Source organism: Amphibalanus amphitrite, unplaced genomic scaffold, assembly GCF_019059575.1.
Source record: "Amphibalanus amphitrite isolate SeventyFive unplaced genomic scaffold, NRLGWU_Aamphi_draft 001043F_arrow, whole genome shotgun sequence".
NCBI classification, from domain to species: Eukaryota; Metazoa; Arthropoda; class Thecostraca; order Balanomorpha; family Balanidae; genus Amphibalanus; species Amphibalanus amphitrite.
In genome coordinates this window covers 169,051-186,713 of record NW_024882537.1, presented here as the reverse complement: position 1 = coordinate 186,713, position 17,663 = coordinate 169,051, and the positions used below count along the sequence as shown (strand labels likewise).

General features: G+C 48.4%; 1 protein-coding gene across 1 annotated transcript in view; it reads left to right on the top strand.

The window, feature by feature from the left end:
• Positions 1-5,616: 5,616 nt before the first annotated feature.
• Positions 5,617-17,663, top strand: part of LOC122369511 (protein mab-21-like 2) — a 39,435-nt gene continuing 27,388 nt past the window's right edge. Inside the window, exon 1 of the mRNA XM_043344305.1 lies at positions 5,617-6,519. Within this exon, the coding sequence (XP_043200240.1) occupies positions 5,659-6,519 (861 nt within the window). The 5' untranslated portion in view covers positions 5,617-5,658. The remainder of the gene's footprint in view (positions 6,520-17,663) is intronic.

The window sequence follows — 17,663 nt, the reverse complement described above, 5'->3', positions numbered from 1 at the left end:
AACAGATGCACGCGTCCGACTTGCGCCGAAAATTTCACCCCCGTAGCCCGCACCGTTCCAGAGCAATAGCCCGCCAAGCGTGACTGACGCGTTACATACATACATACGGACGTTTTGATTTTTATATATGTAAACTAGAGGGACAGCATTACGCGCAGCGTAAAGAGGGACAGCATTACGTGCAGCGTAATAAATCAATTGTCATTACATCAATTGTAAAATCGGCCCAGTAGTGGCCGAGTTATGGCCAGAATAAATTTGGTGACTCCTCCTGGCCGGCGGTGCTCTGTTCCGGTATTCATTGCCAAAGGTCAGTGACCTTCCGGCTCTGATTTCGCTCAGTTTTGCAAGCGAAGAAACTGAGCCTAAGCGCGTGCCGTCTGCTCGAAGCCGGCCGCGGCCCAAAATGCGGCAAAGATGCGCCCGTCACGTGCACACCGCTGCACGCACCCCCACGAAAAGTTGATACGACAAACAGATGCACGCGTCTGACTTGCGCCCAAAATTCCACCCCCGTAGCCCGCACCGTTCCGGAGCAATAGCCCGCCAAGCGTGACTGACGCGTTACATACATACATACGTACAGACATTTTGATTTTTATTTACATATATAAAAATCAAAACGTCTGTACGTATGTATGTATGTATGTATGTATGTATGTATGTAACGCGTCAGTCACGCTTGGCGGGCTATTGCTCCGGAACGGTGCGGGCTACGGGGGTGAAATTTTGGGTGCAAGTCGGACGCGTGCATCTGTTTGTCGTATTAAATTTTGGTGGGGGTGGGTTCGGTGGTTTGCACGTGGCGGGCGCATCTTTGCAGCATTTTGGGCCGCGGCCGTCGCCGATCAGAGAGCACGCGCCTTAGGCTCAGTTTCTTCGCTTTAAAAACTGAGGGAAATCAGAGCCGGAAGGTCACTGACCTTTGGCAATGAATACCGGAACAGGGCACCGCCGGCTAGGAGGAGACGCCAAATTTATTCTGGCCATAACTCGGCCGCTACTGGGCCGATATTATTGAAACTTGATTTATTACGCTGTACGTAATGCTGTCCCTCTTTACGCTGCGCGTAATGCTGTCCCTCTAGTATAAGTGAATTATAATTAATAAAATAGATATCTTCATTTTATGAACTTATTTCAGTGTTTTAATCAATGATGCTCTATGATAATATGACAAAGCAGGCATATAAGCAAACAACCCTAGCTGATAGCTGCTAAGAGACACACTGAACCTGATTTGACCAGATCTGCACCTAATCTGTACCAGATGTGCACCAAATGTGTACCAGATGGCCGTCGTGAAAATGGCCAATATGTATAACATGTTTATCTCAGACTTATTATGTCTGTGACCTAAGGTCAGGTCAATTTTGCGACCTCTCCATTACAAGTCAATGGGAGAAACTATGAAATGCGCCTCTTTTGGACGAATGTTGTTCAATGCCCTCTCAAACATCGGTTCATAGGTAAACAAAACACACTGAATAGAAAAAATGCACCTGTGAGTTGTGACTCTTCTGTATGCTCCTGAGGTCATCTCAGGCCATGAACGGTCACCAGCAGTTTTTTGGCTATAACTTTTGATAAAAATATGCTAGAGCGGTGAAACTATGTCAGATGTGTTCAGCTCGACGATACGGATTGACTGATATGCAGCATGACCCTTTCCGGTCAGGTCATGACCTTGACCTGAGGTCAAATTTTTAAAATGACATTTCAATGTCAACGTATAGTTCTTTCGACGCGTCTCGACGGGAGGAACACGATGCTGGCAAAATAAATCTCGTCATTGTCTCGAGGCAAAAGGTATTGCCGAAAACGTTTTTCTTAAAAACAGATATTTTTGGAGTTTTGCCATCTGGAGGCTAAACCGTGGACCCGCGGTCAATTCTGAAGGCAATAATCAGAAAGGTCTGTAAAATGGCTATCGAATAAGCTTTTCCGCGGCGCTGTAGCTCTATTGGTTCCCAATTTATCCGTTGGCAGTTCCCAAAATTGTTTAAATGGACTAAATTTGACCTTTGATGACCTCTGGCGACCTGACATTTGACCTGACCTGAAAACTTAACAAAGTGTTTCCGTCATAATTTTGACGCTCTTTCGATTGCCGCTTACCGCGTGTCGCTACGTGGCCCAGGAGCCAAGCTAGAGTGGGTCGCGTGAAAACGCCCCCCCCCCGCATGACACGGAAAACACAGGCCACCAGCACTGCGCGGTTTAACTAATAGGTAATGGAGAGGTCGCAAAATTGACCTGTCCCTCAACGTAGATATTTTGACCGGGGATTGCGCAAGGCGAATGTTCAGTGAGATCAGCAGGTATCTATGGCGCTTATTCAAAGTCGATCATGCACACTCACATCATCAAAGGTCGTCTTCTATACTACGTCGGCCGAGGACATCCTTTACCTTAGTGCCACTATATGGGACAGTCTCACGCCTCATCTATCTGGCACTCATGCAGTCACCCATGTCCACAAGTAGGGGCTGCGCGCACTATAGACATCGAATTTAAGGTGATTTGTGGAGAAAAAAATCCAGAACGTATGTAAGCGTTCGGTCGCCTCTGACTGCAGTCGCTGCTAGTATGACAATCAGTTGGGATCTCATGTTGGATCTTATGGTCTGAAATGTTCAAGTCTTTCCTGGATTCCAATTTCGGCAATAAGTCGCAGCGTGAATCCTTCATACTACGTGCGGTCTTAGATTCTAAGCACGGCCACTCCGGTCGACCACAGGCTGCAGCCCACAGGTCACTTTGGATCAGTGGGTGAACCTGTATATTTTTTTTTTTGCAAAGAATAAAAATGTGCTCATCGATCAATGAATGTTTTACCGTTTCGAATTTGCATGGATGCGTTTTTTGATAATAAAATGTCTGTAGCCTGAGCTCGTTTCCTATATCGTGCTTAATATTGTGTACCTATTGTGTATTGTGTATTCAAAGGCCGTTCCACAAAGTGGCTCTTAGGGCCCAGTCAATACAAACTCAATGAAACAAAGCACATTAAAAAGGGTAAAAACTTGAGACGTGCATCTGTCATAAATATCAAATCAGGCTTAAAAATGACCACACAAGGAGCGCCTGGTCGGACATGAGGTCACATCTCGTGGAAGCTCATTCCACGATACCGCGGCCCTGTATGGGAAGAGCCGCCTCGCCATGGTGAGCCGGTAGCGGGGCAGCTCCAGCACCGACACCCCCGCGGCAGCGCTGCGCGTCTCGCGCTCCGATACGGCGGCACGAGGGCGAAACATCGCACGCAGGGGGCCGGGCGCGGAAACAACGTGGAGAGCGCGATATACGTTCAGCGCGTCACGACGCGCGATCATCTCCCGAATGTCCGGCCAGCCGAGCGCGGCGAGAGCGGGGCCGACATGGTCGTATCGGCGGAGACCGGTGACCAGCCGAGCTGCGAAATGGAGGACTTTTTGCAGCCGGTCAAGACGGCAGTTAGGAGCACCACCCCACACTGACAAGCAGTAATGGAGGTGGGGGAAAACGTGGGCAAGGACAAGGATTTTGAGGATGTTGGGGGAGAGGAAATGACGGATTTTGTATAGCGATATGAGTATTGTGTTCAGGCGTCGGACCAAGGATGAGATGTGCGCTTCCCAGCTCAGTGTTTGGTCGAAGAGAACACCTAGGATTTTGATGTGCTTTTGAGGCCGAATGTCCACTCCATCCACATGTAAGATGAAGTCTGATGATTTGGAGACGGAGTTAGGCGAACCAAAAATAGTGAAACATGTTTTTTCGGTGTTCATTTTTAGACCGTCAGAACTGAACCAAACCTGCAAAATCCTGATGTTTTCCTCGACCCGGGACTTCATGGATTGGAGTTCTTCACATCAAGATCAAGGTTGTTTGATAAAACAACACCGGGCTGCAAATTGCATTAATTGGATTTTATGACAAATCAGCGAAACCTAGTTTTTATACTCGTATTTTGCAGCGCCTATTAACCCGCGCACCGACGGGGGTCTGCGCCAACTTCCCGCCCCCCCCCCCCCTCCTGAGATCTCGAGAACGAAGGATGATAGCGACAAGCGGTAAACGGCATCGGATACGCACGGACAAGGTCTACAATTTTTACTAAGGTCATTTTCAGGTCAGGTCAAAGATGACGTCACAGGGGTCGAAAAAGTCAAAATGGCGGCGCTAGATATGGAGAGTTTTTCTCGAATAACTTTCGAATTAGTCAAGCTAGGAACAAACTAAGGGCATCATCGTGATCCTCTCGTCAATCCGCATCCAATGATATATATGTTGACCTCGAAAAGTCAAGGTCAAAGGTTGACCTCAGGTCACGTGACCTTGAGGTCATCATGTATATCATTCGATGCGTCTTGACGAGCTGAACACAATGAGACCATCCGCGCGGCTGTATCTTGTTCCTGTACGGAGTTATTGGCAAAAAAACCTTTGGTGACCTTTGATGACGTCACATGACCTTACAGCTGCCCAACAGCAAAACAGACCTCCAGGTAGTGAAGGTTGATCGTATATTAAGTCATGTATGGTATATGGGGCCATTCCGACGCGTTTTAGTGGTAAAAACAGGGAGTTGATTTTTCCCCCCCATTGACTTATAATGGGGAGGTCGAGAAATTGACCTGACCTTAGGTCACCGACAACAAAATTCCGAGATAAACAAGTTGTAGCTACTAATGACCTAATAACATCCTGCGACTTTCAAAGGCCTCCGACATCTACTGTAGCTCTGCCACGGTGACAAAGTTGCAAAAAATTGACTTGAGGTTGGGTCATTCAAAGTGACCTGGTGACCTGACCTTAAAAGTTAGGAGGTTCAAACTTGCACACCATGTGTAAAATTGATGAGGGAATAGTCGTAACAAATTTCGCGGCGCTACGCGCCGCGGTTTTCCCGCTATCCGCGAAAAACCTCAGGGGGGGCGGATATCCGCCCCCCCGTCGGTGCGCGGGTTAAATCATGCATGAACATGACGTTACATTTTAGCCTGACGCCCCTGTCGCGAGCTGACAATGGCGCCCCTCCCAAGGGAAAAAGTCGCCCCTCGAGCATCATGGCCCCCCTTTCGCTGATTTCTGGATACGCCACTGGACCAAGGTGACCATATTGAGCCACAATGCCGTCGCTGAGATGTGTACACGTCACTGCTTATATGTGCCAGAAATCAATTCGATGTCTTTGTTCGGGGCCGAAATATTTAATAAAATCAAGAGGTAAATCTTTCTGCCCCAACCTGTACATAACGATTTGAAACATTTCTGAATATGCTTGTCTGTAACTAAGAGCCTTAAGCTAAGAACTAAGAGTGTGACTAGAACCTCATTGACCTCATAAGCTGGTGACTTAGTGCTATTTTGAGTGCGGCTAAAGCACTTGAGCTGTTTGGCCCGGCTGGCCTGGACTCCGTCAGCTTTCGACTCGATATGGCGATTGCCCACCCAGCTACAGGAGCCCAGGGCACCTCCCACGGGACGCGGCCGTCCTTTGTTGGCTTGTTGTAGATGCCCCGCCTCCGGTGATCGGCTACACCAATAGCTGGTCGGTCTGCTCAGTAGCCCCGCCCCAGTGAGCGGCCGACGGGCGCCGGCCACCGGCACCGCTCGCCGCAGTACCGGCGGCGGCGGCGGCTCTTCCTGACGCGGAGGCTCGACCGAGCCAAGATGCCGACTGACGGGCTGGCCCACCTCTCGTCCGAGGTGCTTTCCTCCCAGTCGTCGGCAATGTATCAGTTCAACAAGTACTACTCTGAGTGCGTGCAGGCTCGCAAGGCGGCCGTAGCCAAGACGGTGCGCGAGGTGTGCAAGGTGGTGCAGGACATTCTGAAGGAGGTGGAGGTGCAGGAGCCGCGCGTCATCTCCTCGCTCACCGAGTGCAATGGACGGTTCGAGGGTCTCGAGGTGCTCTCCCCGACAGAGTTCGAGGTCGTTCTCTACCTGAACCAGATGGGCGAGTTCAACTTTGTCGACGACGGCACCATCCCGGGCTGCTCGGTGCTCAAACTCAGCGACGGCCGCAAGCGCAGCATGTCGCTGTGGATCGAGTTCATCACCGCCTCCGGCTACCTGTCGGCCCGGAAGATGCGCGCCAAGCTGCAGACCCTGTGTGCGCAGGCGTGCGACAAATCACACTACCGCGACTGCGTCAAGATGATCGGCGACACGACCGAGGTGCGGATGCGGATCCGTGACCGGTACGTGGTGCAGGTGACGCCGTCGTTCCGCTGCGCCGGCGTTTGGCCGCGCTCGGCAGCTCACTGGCCGGTGCCAGGTCTCGGCTGGCCCAACCCCAGTCTGGTGGCAGAGGTGAAGGCAGAGGGCTTCGACCTGCTCAGCAAGGAGAGCCAGGCGATTCAGAGCAAACAGAACTCGATGGAGGGCGACGCCTGGGTGCTGACGTTCAGCGAGGCGGAGAGCCGGCTGCTGTACGGCGGCTGTCGGCGCCGCGTGCTCTCTATACTGAAGACGCTACGAGACCGGCACCTGGAGCTGCCCGGCAGCCCGGTCACCTCCTACCACATGAAGGTGAGACAGCTGATCATAGGCCGATTGTAGCCGACCTGCCCGGCAGCCCGGTCACCTCCTACCACATGAAGGTCAGACAGCTGATCATAGGCCGATTGTAGCCGCATGTTTGACATACTTATACTTATTTATTTTTGTCCCAAAAATAAAGTTATTATTTAAATTTGAAATATCTCGAGATGTAAGAATCCGAATAAATTCAAATTTAAGCACGTGTACGGTACATTTAAGAATTATTGTCTGGCATACTTAAATCATTTCTGATTACGAGCGAGCGAGCGCAGCGAGCGAAACGAAGTCTTTTCAATATAACGGAAAAATCTCAGTATGAGCGGCCCGGCCCGGCCCGGCCTGTAACGCTTTTGAGAGGCTTATATCTCAGCAACCGCAGGACCGATTGGCCTGCGGTCTTTTTTGCTGGATAGCCCCATTCCTTCTACCCCGTAATTGACTACTTTTGATACATCTCAGTGACCGTCGTGGCACGTGCCACGTGAAAAGTCAAGGGTGTTCAAGCTGTTTTGCAAAAGTAGCGATTTTGAGAGGCTCATATCTCAGCAGCCGCTTGGGCGATTGTCTTGCGGTAATTTCTGTAGGGTAGCTGCATCCCTTCTACCAAAGGTCGGATACCCTTGATCTATGTGAGTGACCCCACTGCACGTGCAAAAGGCAAAAAGAAGAGGTGCCAAATTTGTTCCCATTTCAGTAACTCGGTAATTACTGGGGCGATTTCGCTGAAACTTGGCATACAGGTAGGCACCCACCAGGCAATGCATGCCCATGTGTTGCGGTTAGGGTGCTAGGTACTGCACGTGCGCACGTGCAGGGGGTGTTTCCAGATCTCGAGAACGGCTGGGCCGATTGCGCTCAAATTTGGTACACGGTTGGGGACCGGTTAGTAGGGTGCCGTGCAAAAGTCATTTTGGACCCCGTTTGCACGTGCGCACGTGCAGAATGTCGCTTCCAGATCTCAGGAACGGCTGGGCCGATTGCGTTCAAATTTGGCACACCGCTAGCGACCGGTTAGAAGCGTGCTTTGCACAAGCCAGTTGGAAGTACCCTCTGGCCCTTCCGCACGTGCAGGGCTCACTATCTCGCTCGCTCGTTCTTCGCCCAAAAGGCGTTTTACTGGTGATAACTACACTGAGCAGTAAGCAGAAAACTAAAGTGATCGAATTTCAACTCCAAGAGAGGGTCTGTCATTGGAACAAAGCGTAAATACGGCTCAGTTTTCGGCCCTATGAAGACCTTATCAGCTCGCCCTAGATCTGAAGTCATTCGTAGTTTCGTCGCAACCGGTAAAACACCAGAAAAAGTAATATATGCGCACAGGCCATGGATACTTGGCCCCTTGTTCTTCGAGGTCCTAAAGACGACAGCTCGAGAATCCGGTGACGATAAACCATGAGAGGCGGCTGAGGGTCCTCCAGTGGTTCTATCGCTCGCCGCAGCCCGCAGCTGTGCCGACACCATCAACCGGCAGTGGTTTCAGAATTCAGCAGGAGGGAGACCATGCTTGCACCGTCCTTGAAGACTATGCATTCTGTCCGAGAGTGGATGTGAAATCGGGTACCGTAAAGTGGGGCTATTTGAGACAGTGCACAGTGGGGATTTTTCCAATCAAGCGCGTCTTAACCCGCGAGTTGCTGGGGGGGGGGCGTTAAACGCCCCCACTTTTTTCGCCGGGTCATAGCATAAAAACGGCGCGCCGCAGGCGCGCCAAATTTTGGTCACCTGTAGGGAATTGGTTGAAGTTTATTGTGACAAAGTTTCAAAAAAATCGGTCGGAAAATTTTTGAGATATCGAGATTTTAGTGACGTCATGATTTCTGAGTTTTCGACCAAAAACGGCATATGTTCAAAAAATCATATAAAATCACAAAATACACATACAGACATGCCGTAAACGCCATTAGACTGCCAATACCATGATCAATCAAATGGCTATCTTCGATTATTGATTATCGTTCTGCATTTTCCATAATCTTGAACTGAATCTTGGCAATTTTTTGTGACTCCTTCACGACCATGATACATGAATTTATTAAATTGAACTTTTTGAGCCAAACACGTACACATATGATAAAATGAATGTCACCATCGTGTTCTACGCCCCAAATTACCTATAAAACATGTGTCACAGGCTGCAAATATCAGTTTTGATTTTCGGGGATATGTGCCTACCCGGTTGACCTGACCTTGACCCTGACCTATGCTTGACTGACCCCTACATGGAGCTGACACTCTTGTAGGCCTTATAAGATGGATTGTGCACCGTTTTGACAGAGTTCATTGCGAAAGGCGCCCATTGCGAAGTCCTGAAGTCCATGCTACTGAAAGCCCGATTTCAGGTGTTTGACCTGACCTTGACCCGACCTGTGACCTCAAAATTCAACTTTAAAGTACTCATCTGAAGCGTCTCGTCGCATTTTTTCGTTTGCCGCCTCGTGCGTTTCGCTGCGCCTATTGGTTCTCGAGTTATCGGCTGGGGGCGTTTAACGCCCCCCCCCCCCCCCCAGCAAACGGTGGGTGGCGAAATACTCCAGCAACCTGCCGGGTTAATTCCAAAAATCTTTTTTTGGATTTTGTTTATTTTTTTGGTGTCAGTGGGGCTAAGAAATGTCTGAATTTTTCATATATGGCATTGTTTTATCTGTATGTCTACAGCAAGACTAGGAAAAATGCGCCCAAAGTTCACACTTATGCATGATTACTCAATGGGCTCAGTAAGGCCCGAAAGTATAGCTCAATTTCATTGTCCTGTCCTGTTGGGTTTATTCTTGCGAGGTCTTAAAGTTGCATATCTTCTGAAAGGCACCTTTATTAGGAGTGGAATGGCAAACAGAAAGTATGCCACAACCTTACGAAGGTCACAAAAATGCCATTTACAATAAAAAACCTTACAGACACCATATTTAAGGAAAGGTATTCTAAATAAATGTAGGAAATCAACAATGTTTTCCACACTTTTCCACTCCGAAACATATCCTATCGAATTCGCCGCTTTCTCCTACACAAGACATAGACAACGCCTAGTTTGGCTGCCGGAACTTGCCTGAACATGGAATATTCACGTTAGAGTATCTTAATACCCCACTCTAGGAGCGCTGGGGCAAACAGCACGATATAGGTATGTTCCGAACATAGGCGAATAATTTTGCTTCGTGATTTATATTATGCATATTTTCTGAGACACATTCATTAGGAATAGGATGACAAGCGTAAATTATATATGTTACAGACCGTATGAAAACCCAGTCCGTTTGCAAACGGCCTGACCCAGTCAGGCCGTTTGAAAACGGCCTGAAAAAGCCGGCCGTTTGCAAACCGCCTGAAATATCAGGCCGTATGAAAACGGCCTAGGCAGTTTGAAACGGCCTAGACAGTTTGAAAACGGCCTAGTCAGTTTTCAAACGGTCTAGCGAAGTACAACAGCCTCTGAAGATTGAACTTAATGGATCCAGGTTGGTCGATGATCAGGTTGCATCCATGTGAATGCTTGCGCATTCCATGCCGAATGACTCGTCTACATACGTCGAACATTTTTTTTACTGTGCTAATGCTCGGCCCGGCCGTTTTTCGACAATATTACTAATTATACAAGTTCACGGTCCGCCTGTGTACGGCCATCCAGTTGATGGAGCCTGGTGAAGCCACTACTGGTGAGATCTGGTGAAACGTATCACTACCTACAAGACTCACCGATTATTTTGCGGCATAAAACGCCGGAGCGCGCAATGGACATCAGAGTTCACAATGTGAACTCAGTGGCGCGGGAACCGGGGAGGGGGGGGGGGCTAGCGGGGGCTGAGCCCCTCCAGCTTTTCGGCTGGGGGAGGGAGCGCTTGTAATGTATTTGAGCCCCCCCCCCCCAGCTAGAGGAATCGAAATCGGAAATCTACCAACATAATTTCATAGATTCATACATAGGCGGGGGAACCGGGGGAGGGGGCAGTGGGGGAAGCTTGCTCCCACAGCTCTGAGGCCGTGGGGGCGGTGCCCCACAACTTTTCATGAGGTCAGGAACCGTTGGGGCAGCTTGTACTCTCCTCCCCAAATTAGGGGTTGTGGGTCACAGGAAGAAAGCATGTAAGTGAAAAATCCACCTCTTTCACTGGCTCGGCAACTCATTTGGCAGATTAAAACCTTTATTCCAGGTTGCCAAAACGGTAGTTTCTTCACTCAGTTGAGACGGGATACCTGACTTTTTTGCAAATATTTTCGTTTTTTTTTTGTTGAAAAGGCCGAGGTCTGAAAAATAAGTGGCCTAAAACCGGTGAGAAAACTAGATTTGGGGGTACCCTAGGTTGATCTCTATTATGGTTCAGCCCCCCCCCCCCCAGTCTGGATCGAAGAAGTTCCCACACCACTGGTTCACATTAGAGTCCTCACCGCGCCCGGTCGACCGCCGGCGGCTGGCCGGTGGCGTACGCCGGCAATACTTGACCATTGCGGTGGAAGGCGAAACTTTGAAGTCCGGGGGAAGCCCGGGTCGACCGGGCGCTGTACGGGTTGGGTCTCAGTTCTGCTAATCTCTTCCTAACCAGGCCTGCATTCGTCATCGGGAAGATCAGGGAGAATTTTCCGGAACTATCGAAAATCATCGGGGATCACGAACGGTATCGCGATAACGAGACATGCTGAAGATAGGCGCTCAACAATAATTTTCCAACGGAGAATATCCGAGTGACGATCTTTTTCCGGATGCCGAATGCACCTCAGGATTTCATGGTGCCATGTATGATGTAATGTCATGAAACGATCGTGCTTCAACAAACTCGCTGTAACTTTATGCAGACCAGATTGTTTTCAAAATGCCTAGACCGTTTGCAAACGGCCTGGTGTCTGGAAAGTTGTCATACGGCCTAGACGGTTTGCAAACGGCCTGAAATTTCAGGCGGTTTGCATACAGCCTGGAATTTCAGCCCGTATTCAAACGGCCTGACTTTTCAGTCCGTTTGCATACTGACTGGGCTGTCCAGGCCGTTTGCAAACGGCCTGAATCGGGCCAGGCCGTTTGCAAACGGACTGAGTTTTCATACGGCCTGTAACATATATGTTAGGCCGTTTGCAAACGGCCTGAATCGGGCCAGGCCGTTTGCAAACGGACTGAGTTTTCATACGAAACGGCCTGGTCCGATTCAGGCCGTTTGCAAACGGCCTGGACAGCCCAGTCAGTATGTATGCAAACGGGCTGAAAAGTCAGGCCGTTTGAATACGGGCTGAAATTCCAGGCTGTATGCAAACCGCCTGAAATTTCAGGCTGTTTGGAAACCGTCTAGGTCGTATGACAACTTTCGAGACACCAGACCGTTTGCAAACGGTCTAGGCACTTTGAAAACAATCTGGTCTGCATGAAGTTATAGCTGGACAATGTTGAGTTTGTTGAAGCACGACCATTGCATGACATTACATGGCACCATGAAATCCTGGTCAGGAAGAGATTAGCAGAACGGAGGCCCGGCCCGTATAGCGCCCGGTCGACCCGGGCTTCCCCCCGGACTTCAAAGTTTCGCCTTCCACCGCATTGGTCAAGTATTGCCGGCGTACGCCACCGGCCAGCCGCCGGCGGTCAACCGTGCGCGGTGAGGACCGGGATACGATGAAGTTTTCATACAACACTACCATAACCCCTACTTTAACCCGCGCCGGGCCGGTGCGCCGAGATTCCGCGCCGTGCCGGGGGAAGGTGTCTGAACCCCCCCTTCTAACTCGGCTCCTGGGGCCACGTAGCTACACGCAGTAAGCGACAATCGAAAGAACGTCCAAAATAAGGACAAAAACACAATGCAATGCATTAAAAAAGGGAATACAGTTTTCAAAATGGTTCAATGAACGACATTCATGATCGATTGTTCCCTTGCACATCAACCTGTGAAGAAATAACAGAGAAGTGTTAAACGGTTTGGATTTTATACCGATTTTCCTAGAACACTGCATGCTGTATCGAATGGCCGGTTACCGCACTGCATCAAGTACGGATACTGAAGGCTCGCCTAACAGTTCGTATGTATGATAAACAACCTTTAATGGTGCCTTCTGGTCAACCAGAGTAGACATGGGCCGATTACCGACCACGTCAGTGACTGATCAAACACATTTTATGCACATATTCATAAAGGTAACTAATATCGTCACAAACTGGATGGTCATATTAAGTTACAATGTGTCAATATTGCTTGCTGCTAAAAGCACCATGAACCCAGGGCCGATTCACCGGTGTTTCTTAGGTCGAACGTTTGATACACCTCAGGCATATGGCGGTAAGTCTTTTCGGATGCATCATATCACCTGTTTTTAGAGCCTTGGCATCACAATCATCAGCTGTATTTGGTAAACGTTGAGGTTTGACGAAGTGGGTATGTGCTGTTTTAGAGTCATATTTTTCCCAGGTTTATGTTTGTAGATATAAAACTTTATCGGAATTCACTGGGATTGTATTGCGTATGCAAGTCCAAATATTTCGGCCAATATTGTTTGACCTTGGTCACTGGACAACTACAATAACCCTATAAGTATAGCCAGGGGCGCCGCCACGGATTTTTGACTGGGGGGGACGGACTGGCCGGCTGAAAACCCAAAAGTAGACATTCTTACCGTGGCTTTTTCGGTCGGATGCATTCAACGTTTAAAGCAAATATGCCACTTTTAGCATAGGGTTTTGAACTGAAGTAACAATTTTGTAGCTTGAGCTGAGACGAGAACAAATCAGGAGCTTTTATGGCCCAACGATCACCCTAGCGAAATACATCGGTATCGATTTTAGGTTTGAAGACTGAAGTCATTCCCATAGATTAGGGTGAAGTCGTATAAGAGTACGCACTTAGTGGATTTCTTGCTCTCATTTGTTTAATATTTGAAAGAAAGAAATCGCAAATAGGGAATATTAAAGTTCATTGAATTAACCATCAACCCATGGGGCAACGATCCTTCAGCGTAAATGGAAGTGGTCAAAAACTGACATTTTCTGAACCGCTGCAGTTGCGTACTCTTACCATATGGGGTGTGTAAGAGTACGCACGCCAGGCGGGTGGAGTACGCAAGCATATGAACACACACCTATGCAGCTTGTACTGTCCAAATGCTTAACTTCAAACTCAGAAGGCATTTAAGTTAATTCTAGTATCCAAAAAAAAACATAAAATAGATCTTTCAAGTCTATAAATCAGGAAATAATCATGTCGTGTGTTTCTTAAAAAAAATGCACAATCAAAAGAGAGAATAACTCGTATTTGGAAGAATTTCGGGTACGCATCTGCATCACAGTGCTCCATTGATGATATACCTACAAAACAAACTTCATTGAGCGATAGATTAATAATTTCATATTTCTGCATATTCGATTTAATGTATAATTCTGCGTACTCTTACCCTCCTGAACAGTGCGTCCTCTTACCGTACATGCAATTCGCGCACAAAACAACCCCGAAACGTTGTGCAAAACTTCGCAAACAGAATATTGCACTGCACAGTATTTCCCTAGATAACCTCACAAGTTTCCCACAACAATCACGGAAATGTACCTTATCTCAACTGCCAAGTATCAAAATTATTGTACCTTACCATAATGATATCATAACGCTCGAAAATAATATTCATCGCCTTAAACTCAACAGCGTCGCCGCTCAACGCCCACGTTCCGTTGGTGACAAGCACGCACTGGCGGCTTCATGTCACTTCATGAACTCGACAAACCCGCGTTGCTAAGCAACCGAAACAGCTGATGCGTACTCTTATCGCCCGCGTACTCTTACCCGCCCTTACCCTATACTTTGTCATTCTCTTACCGAGGAATCCATTCCCTTACGGAAAAATGCTAGCCAATCAGCATTCAGCTGGTTTAACTTTGAACTACGTACTATGCTTGGTCAACGCGTAATCAGCTTCCGCTGCAATATAGGTAAGTACTAAGTAACCTGTACGAAAGATGGAAAATAGTGGTGTAAAAATAAATATAAAATCCTTTTGCAAATATTCATTATTTCCTGACCATTTTAAGTTTAAAAACTCATAAAACTGTGGCAAAACCACTGGTTTGAGGAAAGTAGTTTAGGTTAGGTGTTTCCTTAAAGTAATGGCTATAGACCGCATTCCCACCGAGTACCTACCTATATACACATCTGATGTCCGATTCAGTTTGACACGGCAAAGCCTCGTGTTCTATCACGGTATTATTGCTGATGTATGCCACTAATATGATCGATAATGCATATTGCATATGCATAGGTAATGCATATTGCATACCCGCGTGGGGGAGGGGGCGTTGTATAGTCACAAATCTCTCTTTTTAGTTGGTGCACGAATCGGCGCGAAGCGCCGCGAAAATTGGCAAAAAAACATTAGGCAAAACTGCTCCAAAATACGAATTTTGCAGCCCGTGTAACAAGCTTGATACCAGAAAACCTTAGGTCAGGAAAACCAAGTCAAGTAGTCAAGTCGCCTCAAAGTTTTGTGGTCCTGTCAACCGTATAGCTTATTTCTTAGAAGCTGGAAATTTAGTGTAGCGTGACTGCAGAAGTGTGGGGTCGGAGCCGGAATCAGTCGGAGTTGACTGTTTTGGCCAGTTTTGGCCAGAGTCGGAGTTGAAGTCTTCGAAAATGTTCGGATTTTGACTTCGAGGTCGGATTGGTGTAAAGTCATGCTCTTGGCTGGTTAGACGAAATATATTAGGCCAGTGTTCGGCCAGTCGTGTTATACGACACACGTCGATCACGATATCAAAAATCGGCAGTTCCGCGATGACAGGTCGGATAAGAGCTGGAGATTTTGTTGGCCGAGGTGGCAGGGGTCAGACCAATGCATGTAGGCCCACGCCCCATATACTGAGTATCTAAACCTCCTGGACCCACCTCCGTTCCATCGCTTCCATCCTAAGGATACATAAATCCTCCTTCTCCACGCCGCAACCCCCACTCCGGGCTGGACAGGCACCTTTATCTCATGCGGGCTGCTCCCTTGGAGCGGCACCGCTGCTCCCGAGGGAGCGCACCCCGTAGCCGGGTGCAGAGAGTGCTTGGGGGGCTGGTCGGCCTGTCCTTTCGGACGGGCTCAGCCCCGGCGACTTTCTAGGGCGTCTACCCAGACCAATGTCTCCCCCTAATTCCTATCATCCTTCCGGCCCTGAAATGGTCTCGTCAGACCGAAAGGGCCTAACCCAACAAAACAAACAATCCGAGACCCTCTCAGATTCGGCACCGGCCGTTCCATCTCTTCCATCCTCAGGACAGTCAAATCCTTCTCCTCCACGCCGCAACCCCCTGCTCCGGGCTGGACGGGCAACTCTATCCCATGCGGGAATGGCTCCACGTGGAGCTATAGTTGTATGGAGCTATAGAGCTATAGCTCCAGTGCACTGGAGCTATAGTCCTTTGCCGGGTGCAGTGAGTGCCAGTGGGCTGGGCTACCTGTTCAATTGATCGGGTTCATCCCAAGTGGCTCACTGGGGTGGCTGCCCCGACCAATGTCTTCCACTAATTCTTTCATACTTGCGGCTCTGAAATGGTCTCATTGGACCGAAGGGCCTAATCAAATTTCGAGTAGAATAACAACCAGTAAAACGCCTTTTGGGGCGACCAACGGAGCGAGCGAGAGGGTGGGGTGGGCCTTGCACGTGCGAAATTGCGAGGGGATACCTCCAACTACCTTGTGCACTGCACACTTCTAACCGGTCCCTAACGATGTGCCAAATTTGAGCGCAATCGGCCTAGCCGTTCTCGAGATCTGGAAGCGGTACCCTGCAAGTGCGCACGTGCAAAATGGGTCCCAACTGACTTTTACACGGCACCCTACCAACCGCTCCCTAACCATGTATCAGATTTCAGCACAATCGGTTCAGCCGTTCTCGAGATCTGGAATCGACCCCTGCATGTGCGCACGTGCAGCAGCACCCCAACTGTGGCACATGGATATGCATTGCCTAGTGGGTATACCTCCTACCTACATGCCAACTTTCAGCGCAATCGGCCCAGTAGTTGCCGAGATATTGAAATTGTTACAAAACTGACACCTCTTCGTTTTTCACGTGGCACGTGCATATGGGGTCACTCAAATGCATCGGGAATAGTCCGATGCTCGTTAGAAGGAATGAATCTAGTGCTACCCTATACAAAAATTACCGCATGTTAATCGGTCAAGTGGTTGCTGAGATATAAGCCTACCAAAGCGTGACCACGGCATACTCAGAAATTTCCGTTAACCTACGAAAGACTACGCTCGCTTCGCTCGCTCCGTGATGAGTTTGGGGGGACGTCCCCCTTCCATTCTGAGAGTGGGGGGGACGCGTCCCCCCCGTCCCCCCCGGTGGCGGCGCCCATGAGTATAGCTCACATTGCAGCGATACCCAAAATTCTAAATTAAATTCACAGACAAAAAAATTCAAATCCCCGCGCGCTATCAACCATGTAGGAGATTCCAAGTTAAGAATATCTAGATACACTCACTATTTCCTATCAAAGTATGCTGTAAATTTAACTCTAAAATACATACAAACACACAGACAAGAAGTTATACACAGAACACATTCGGCGTCATTAGTTTTTAATTCAGTCCACTCATACTACAGTGATGAGAGGAACGAATATCATCTTGCGTTTTTTAGAGGCAAATCCCAAATTGGGCTTAGTGCGAATTTTCCAACACCTCTGTTCATATCTGGATCCTTCTCTTTTATTTCGATGGCCTCGCGCACTGTCCTCTTCCTCCAATCACTGACATAGGCTACTGTTCTTGCCTCCAAAGGGCGCATCTGACCAGGTTATTATTGGTCCCGGTACTCCGGTAATAAGCATTTACCTAGGACTATCCCACCTTCAAAAAAGTACCATTTAGGATTCGGAAATGTTACTCATGATACTGTGACGAATTCTGCAAGTTTTTACGCGTTTTCATTGTATACTTTTTGAGATAATGCGACTTTTATATTTCATCGTGACGTCATTTAGATCGGATCTGTGACATAATGAAGGATTTACTTCATGTCAATGTGGAGGAAATTTGGCAGCAAATATAGGTACTTGCTCTCAAATATGACGCGGCTCATAAATAACAAGTAACAAGATTTCCCCGGCGCCGATTTCAACTTATTCGTAAAACAGTTCGAACGTGTGAAACGGCTGATGACGTCATCAAATGGCCGTTAATAGTTA